The sequence below is a fragment of the Xiphophorus hellerii genome, chromosome 18 (assembly GCF_003331165.1).
Source record: "Xiphophorus hellerii strain 12219 chromosome 18, Xiphophorus_hellerii-4.1, whole genome shotgun sequence".
Classification (NCBI taxonomy): domain Eukaryota; kingdom Metazoa; phylum Chordata; class Actinopteri; order Cyprinodontiformes; family Poeciliidae; genus Xiphophorus; species Xiphophorus hellerii.
Window position 1 is genome coordinate 24,875,064 of NC_045689.1, and position 8,202 is coordinate 24,883,265.

General features: G+C 46.6%; 1 protein-coding gene across 3 annotated transcripts in view; it reads right to left on the reverse strand.

The window, feature by feature from the left end:
* LOC116707900 (protein jagged-1b) overlaps window positions 1-8,202 on the reverse strand; it is a 55,610-nt gene extending 47,408 nt beyond the window's left edge. For 2 of the 3 annotated variants that reach the window (XM_032545591.1, XM_032545590.1), the window contains exons 1-2: window positions 7,435-8,202; window positions 287-628 (exon numbers count right to left, since the gene is read on the reverse strand). In XM_032545591.1, the coding sequence (XP_032401482.1) occupies window positions 287-628; window positions 7,435-7,563 (471 nt within the window). In that variant the 5' untranslated portion in view covers window positions 7,564-8,202. The remainder of the gene's footprint in view (window positions 1-286; window positions 629-7,434) is intronic. The other variant, XM_032545592.1, reaches the window with a different exon arrangement.

Genomic DNA, 8,202 nt, shown 5'->3' on the forward strand with positions numbered 1-8,202 from the left:
TTTTCTTTTCTTTTCTCCCCAGTAATAAAAAAAATTGATTTTTGCTTTGAGAAGGCATCTCTCAAAGAGATATTTAGCTGAAATCGGTGATGAAAGCTGCTGTAATGGCTCCCAGTAATAGGAAAGCAACATCATGTGAACTCTGACAGCGAGGGGTTATCATCACTCCAATCTAGCCTTGGTTCGAGAGGATTGTATTATACTTGAAGCTTAGCCTGTTCCCTTGGTAACCATACTGGTAACAAGCACATCCCCCCACCCCATCCTCCATCCCAGTAGTACTTACTGGCCAGGCATATTTGAAGTGAATGGAGATGTGTCCGTTAGTCCCGTCCTCTCCTCCTCCGGGTTCGTGTCCTCGGTGCCGGAGCGACAGGGAGTTTCCGCCCAGGACGCCCGTGGTGCTGGATCCGAAGGTGCAGGTCCCCGTGGGGGCCACCCGGGCCTGGTACTCCTTGAGGCAGGCGTGGAAGAAGGTGTCGCACTGATCCCAGGCAGAGCAGCGCTGGCCGCCGCCGCCGCCGCCACCGCCGGCCTGCAGGTCGCAGCAGTCTCCGGCCTGCAGGAGGCCGTGCGGGTTGTGGAAGTGACGGATCTGGAGCTCGAACATCCCGGCGGCGCGCACAGCCTGGACCGGGAGAGAAGGCAGAAAGTAGAGCGATGAGTGGGCGCTTTTCCCCACCTGAAAACATGGAAACTCTCAGAAAGAAAGTTGTTCCTCAGAGCTCCGAATCAACTTTATGCTCCTTCCCAGCTACATCTGACGCGGGCTGACTAAACAGTCAGGCGTTTTCTGGGTTAGTTTGATTTACTCAACAAAAGCAGGATCCCCCGCGGAGGACCTCTGCAGCAGGATGCTCTCTAATCACAATGAGAGCTGCTGGTGCTTCAGCTCCCGCTGAGCTTTTGCATCCCGCAGGAGGTTTTCACCATTAGAGAAGAGACTGAGCCTCTGTGTTGTCATATTCACAAATATGCTGCTGCTTTCAAACATGCCCACCGCCTTGCAGATGTTTTCGTAACACCTGAACTTTTCCACGTTTTGTGACGACGCAGCTACGGTTCTCGGTGTATCTTAGTCGGGTTTGTGTCCTCGGGTTCCACTGGGAAGTGGAAGGAAAGTGGTAACTGGCCTTTAAAAATTGTGACTGGTTTTAACTGCAGCTCCAGTTTTGTGTGTCTAGAGTTTTAAATTGGTCCCCATTCTTCTCAGCCTCCATCCGGTTAAACGAGGGAATCAGAGAAGACGGATTCCTGACAGATTTTCAAGTAGATGTAAGTCTGGACTTTGACTAGGCTGTGTGTTTGGGATTGTTGTTCTGATGGAAGGGTGTTCTCTCTGAGTCTCTGGTCTTTTCCAGCCTCCCAAAATGGTTTTCTGCCGGCATCAGCCCAGATTTAGATCTATTTATCTTCCCCACAGCATCATGCTGCCACTTCCGTGTCTCAAACTGCGGATGATGTGTTCAGAGTAATGAGAAGTGATAGTTTCCCTCAACAAGTAGGGCCTTTGGATATTTTACACAAGCACCTGAGGCCTACAAAGCAAAAAGCACACACAGTATTTTTGTCTAGTTGAAATATCTTAATACACTTGAAATAAGACAAAACTAACATACAAGTAACTTTTCAGCAACACATAGGAGCTTTTCAGTCAATAATCCCTTAATATTTTTCATAAACACTAAGGAATTATTGACTTAAAACAAGCTCCTATGTCTTGCTGAAAGTTACTTCTAAGTCAGTTTTCTCTTACTTCGGGGTGTACTAAGATATTTGCACAGGAAACTCGACCAAAAGTACTTGGTGATATTTTTTTTGTCCTTGCAGTGAGGGTTTATCCACTCAGGTGAATTGCATTTAAGTAGCAGGTTGTCCTCTGGAGGCACCGTGCACTTTTTCAGGATTTTATTGGTAAAATAAAAAGTTCTTGGAGGCCACGTGCGATTCATCGCTGGATGCTCTCTCTTCCAGCCAGAGAGAGAGAGAGAGAGAAGTGAAGCAGGAAAAAAAAGAAGAAAACAGAGAGAGACATAACTCTGATTCCCACAACTCTGTCTGACCTCTGCAGAGGAAAAAACAAACTTTTCCATCTAAATTATGAACAGACACACCAAACACTCCTGTCATATAATCCTCCAACTGTTTATCCCCCCACTTCCTTTTGTTTGCCTCGTCCCGTTCTTTTTCTTTGCTATGTGCGGCCGCCACTCCCTTCTTCTTCTTCCCTCATGTCCTCATCCCCAGGGGGAACACTGGATTCTCCTCCTCCTCCTCTTCTTCCTCCTCACTTCTTTCTCAATGCGAAGCTGTGATGTTCCTGTCATTTCTCTCCCGGCGGCGACAATCGGCCGCTCTGCTTTGTGTCCGTCGCCTCGTTTCATTCTCGGGGTTGGCTCCTTGTTTGTGGACGAGCCACACACACACACACACACACACACACTCGTGACACATATGCTGGAGTTAATAAGACCCCCTGAGATTCCCAGAGCAGAAGGGTCAGGTATGTGTGCGTGCAAGAAGGGGGAAAAGTGTGTGCAGAGTTTTTTTTTCTTTTCTTTTTGCAAAAATAAACCCGCCATAATCTGAGTTTGCCAGTAAAGCCCTTGCTGATCCACAGACATACGTAGCTCTGATAATCAGAGCTGTGAACCCGATCGTATGCGACGCGGTCCCAAGCCGAGCCAAAATCAGCCCATTGTTAAAGAGCGAGTGTCCCCCCGCTGCACCCGGGTCCCTGGGTGGGGGCCGGGGCCTGAAGAGAGAAGCGGAGGAGGATGGGTGGACTTGGCTACATCAAAAGGCTTGCGGAGATACAGTGGCGCTCATCACTCCACATCCTCCTTTCTTCCTCTCCTCCGCTCGCTGCCGGAGCCATTCCCCGCATACCAGCGTTTCAGCGCTCAGTCGGGGCCGAGACAGCGAGACAGAGGGGTCTGGGTCCGGGGGCCCCCCGGCCCGCTCGGCAGGAGACCCCTTGCACTGAGAGGCGCGCAGAAAGGTCCCCCGCCATTGAAAAGACGGATATTTACGGCTCAGTAATGGAGCTGACCGTTAGAGGAAGAGGAGACCTAAAAGCAGGCAGGGTGTAGAGGAGAAACGTGAAGAAAACCGAATCGCACAAAGTGTCTTTGCTCCAGTTTCTAGTGTAAATATACCAGTAAACCTGAAGTAAGATATAAATATTTAAAATAAAAACTAAGTCATGAGTAACTTGTCAGCAAGATGTATGAGCTTGCCTAGTCAATAATATTGATGGAAAAGTTCTACTTCCACCAGCAAATTATGTAATTTATAAAATAGAACTTTTTCATCAATATTAAGGAATTGTTGACTTAAAATAAGCTTCTGTATTTGCTGACAGGATATTTTTCAGTTGGTTTTGTCTTGTTTTAAGTGGACTAAGATGTTTGCAGTAAAATAAATAGACCAGAAGACTTAGTAAGATTTTGTGTTTTTGAAGTTCTTCTTTGCCAAGTCGCTCAAGTTCAGTCAGATCAGACGAAGAGTGTGTTTGAACACCAACTTTCAAGTCTTTCCACAGGTGTATCTCAGTCTGGACTTTGACTAGGCCAATCAGAGACATGAATGTGCTTTGATCGGCTCTCTGGCCGTGGGTTTAGAGTTGTTGTCTCTCTGGAAGGTGAACCAGGTGTCAGGATTCAGCGTTTAGATCCATCCGTCCTCCTATTAACGCTGATCAGCTCAACTGCCTTTACTGCGAATCCCCACAGCATGATGACTCCTCCGCCATGTTTACTTGCTCAGGAAGTCGGTTTTTACAGCATTTAGCAAAAAGCTCAGCGTCGATCTCCTTCAAATAATCAACAGTCAAAAGGTTTTGTGGACGTCAGATCAATGAAATATGTGCAACTCAGTCAGCAGATTCTTCCACCTGAGCTGCGGGTTTCTGCATCCGCCCCAGAGTCGCTGAGAGCATTAGAAACTTAAATCACTTTGTGTCCATCTTGAGGCTGGAAAGGTACATTCGTGCTTGGATTCCTGGATAGCTCATTGTTCGCTTGTCTTAACAAGACCTCCCCGGATCGCCCGCAGGTTCCTCAGAACGCTTCGGAAAAGCTTCCGACAAAGTTCTCCAAGTTTTCACATGCTACAGTTTCGCTTGTTTGCACTTCGAAGCAGCTTTAAAATCCTCTGCCACAGCCCGAATTTTGATTTATAGAGCTTCACATACAACGACTGTGTGATCAGGACCTGCTGTTGGCTTACAGCAGAGCTGAAGGAGAGGAAAAAGCTTCACATTTGTAGATAACTTGTCATATTTTGAACCTGTTTTCGGTAAATGTTGGTGTAGCTGTTTGGTTTTAGTGAAGCACGTTGGGATGTTTGCCTTGAAATCTGCTCATTAACAAAATGTCAATGTTTTCAGAAGGTGCCTTTGTTTCTGTCTTCAGTTTATGCGTAACAAACGTCTAGTTGAATGTTTATCTAAAGGTTCCTGAGGTGCAATTTATCTGCCATCGATCCTCAAAACGAGAGGCACACAGACTAGAAGGCGGCCTGTGAAATCTGGAGATTTGCTCCTTTTCTTTCTTTGACATAATCCCGAAACTGAAAATCATTTTTTCTTGTTTAGCTTAGGAGTATGTCTTCTGCAAAGAATCATTTTTTCCCCCACTTAAATTCAAAGGGAGAAGAAGCGTCCGATAATTATATTATGAGAACAGAATGAAAAAACTTGATTCTCATTCGTTTCTCTCCGGTTTGAGCAAATTTACTACAAATGAACTTCAAAGACGTGCAACGAGCGGAGCTTTGATCTCCTCTCCAGCCATTTTCCGGGGACCATAACTGCACAGTGTGCTGGTTCGTATATGCTCTATTAAAAAACACACATCGCAGAGCAGATAACACTGGAGGGACTGCGTCGTCTGAAGAATCACAGGTTCCGATTCTTCCCTTCTCTCCCCTGCGTTATGATAAAGGGGCAAAAACAGCTGCAGAGGGTCCTGACTCTGCAGTGCGGTCAGGAGCAAGAAGAAGAAGAACAAGAACAAGAAGAAGTGTGTTGTTGCTCAGCTGTGAAGGGGGCTGCAGAGCTGCCCCATGTTCAACATTCACACGCCCCGGAGTTGATTGTCCTGTGGCCCTGTGCTCCACACACACACACACACACGCACGCACACACACGCACACACACACAAACACACACACACACACAGGAGCACAGACGCTGTTTGTGAGCTCAGCGCTCGGAGCAAAGGAAAAAAGATGTGCTCACACACACACACACCGAGGAGCACCTCTCTGCGTGGTGGGTCCTGTCACACATCACAGCCGTCCTGTCAGCACCGCGGCGCAAAAGGTGCAAGGATAATAATTTTTATTCCCCATCTCTCACAGGGGGAAAAAGTAGCATAAAACTTGGTTGTTTCATGCTACTCAACTCCTTAAGAATGTTAAGAAAAAGACGAGAAAACACCAAACCAGATCTGCACATGCGCTGTGTGCCTTGATAAGGTATTTACACCCTGTGAACTTTGTCATAATCTATCACGTCAACACCACAGACTTCAATGTACTTGCATTAAGACGCGGATGTGCAAAACGAGTCTGAAAAGTGTGCGACGCATTTGTATTCAGCCACTCTGAGTCAGGTCAGGGGACACACAGCTTCGTCTCTTTACACAGACTCGATTCGATTCACGTCTGGACTTTGACTAGGGCATCCCGACACAAATACGCTTTGATCTACGACTGAAACGATTAATCGGATGAATCGCAACGAATCGATTGCTGAGATCATCGGCAACCAGTTTAGTCGTCGATTAGTCGCTCACCATTTGCTGAAAGAACAATGTACTGAGAGCAGCAATAAAGCCAAAAAGCTGTACAAAATATAAACTGTTTGAATCTAGAGTAGAAAAAATAATAATTTTCTTGCTTGTAAAAGTGTTACACCTAAAACTCTTTGAGTAAGATAGTTTTAGCTTCACCTGGTTCAAATTTTAAAAAGAAAATCTCCCATTAAGCACCTTTCGCTATGCAAATATTAGTCAATTAATCAAAAATAAAAAATCAACAGATCATCCCGACGCTGTATTAATGTTAAGACTTTTACATCATTTAAAGTATTTTGTAGCTGCAGATGCTCAAGTGAACACTAAAGGAATGTTATGTTGTTGCATTTTCTTCTTTAAAAAAAAGGAATTGAATTATTTGTTTGTTTGGATATTTTAATATATTCCTAATATTGCGTTAAAAAGGCTTGTGTAGCCACATGAAAAATCTGCAGAACGACTCAATTTCGAAATCAAACCAATCGATTCATCATCAGGATAATCAACTGACTAACCAATAACTAAAATGATTGTTAGTTGCTGTCAACGCCGACCAGCTTCCACATCACTGCTAAGAAGAAGCACGAACCCCCTCAGCACGACGCTGCCACCACCTTGCTTCACTGTGAGGCTGCTGTGGCCAAAACAGCTTAACTTTTGCTCCCGCCAACTTGTTTCGCGTGTTTCCTGTGTCTCCTACGGCTTGTAAGCAAACCGCAAACATTGTTTATGTCGATCATTTGAAAGAACACGCCGCTAACAGACTGTCCCACCTGAGCTGCGGGTCTCTCCAACTCCTCCAGAGGTCTTACCTGCCTCTGAGCAATCATTACCTCACCCGACCTGTCAGCTTACGGGTCAAGTCTTTGCAGGTTTGCGGTGGAGAGCAATTTATTATCTTCCTCACCATTACGCACAGCAGTCGTGTCAGTGGAATAACGCACGTGCAGCGGTGTGCATGTGCGCACACAGGAGGAGGATCGGGATCCGTGATTTGTCCGATTCGTGTGCAGAGAAACACCCAGTGGAAGTGAAGAGCTTCTTTATGAAGCGGTGAGGTGCGCAACGGAGGGGGTGTGGTGGGTGTAATTAAAGTGTTATCTGCTCCGTCACTCAGAAAGGATTCATCAAATGACTTCAGAAAGAAGAAGCGGTTTATTTGGAATATAAACCATCAAATTATTATTATTATTATTATTATTATTATTTTCTTTCTTTAAGCCTGATCATACATGCTCTCTGGTAAAACGGTGATAAACGCACAAAAAAAAAAACTGGAAAAAAATAAAAAGAATTGGCACCCTGACAGATGAACGATTTGTGTTTTTATTATTATTATTACTATTATTATTATTATTTCTGATCTATTAGTCTTATAACTACAGTCAGCCTCTGCTGATAGCAGGCACAGCAGCGGGCTAAGACAACAGGTGGGCGCATCGCCGTGGGAGCAGAAAGAGGGCAGCACAAAGCCGAGCTGGCGCGTGGACTTTATATGGGTGGCTATTTCCACTCAGGTGTTCTCTACAAAAAATGTAAAAAAAAAAAAAAACACGCACCGAACTGAATTGGCAGGTCAGCCTCGGGGCTTTGAGGGCACGCCGCCAGAAATAGCACTTAATCGTTTGCTTACCCGCGGCTGTAGCGTCAGGACGGCGAGAAGAATCACGGCCCGTAGCAGGTGGAGGCGCGTCCTCGGGAGCTTTACGCCTCCGCTTCCAGGATCCATCGGAGTTCTCCCGTGCGCTCTGGTGCTCTCCATCCCCGCGTCCAGGGAACTGGAGAGAACTGGAACAGTAGGCTGTGCGCTCCGGCGCTGGTGGTGGCACTCCTCTCTCTCTCTCTCTTTCTCTCTCTCTCTCCCTCTTCTTCTTTCTCCTCCTCCTGCGTCTTCTCTGCGCGCAGGTCTCCTCTTCCTCAGACTCAAACCCTCAAACTCCCATAAGGCAACTTCATCGCGTTGAGAGAACTGGAACCCGCCGTGACTCCTCTCCCTCCTCCCCCCCTGTCCCAGCTACTGCGCCTCCACGAGCCCACCGGACCGCATTTGCGCTCACCTCGTCAGCCCCTCCTGTCTAGATGTCAGCGCACAAATCCACATAGTTCACAGGAACACTCTCCTTTTCCTGCCACCACCGGCGCTAAGAGGATTTAAGGGTCCAATCTGCCCGCTCACTTGACTTGAACTCTCATCCCAATTAGATGACACTCTCTCTTCATCTCCGCCGTCTGTTTTCCGGGCTTGTTCCACCGGGCAGAAATAACAAAAGAAGCCGATTCTTCAGGAAGAAATGTTCATCATCCAGAGCGCGCAGCTAATAAAAGTTGCATCTCTGCAGCGGGATTGCTCCTCTCTCTCTCTCTGCAGACTTCTCGTGCAAGCGGCTGCAAGGCTGCTTGG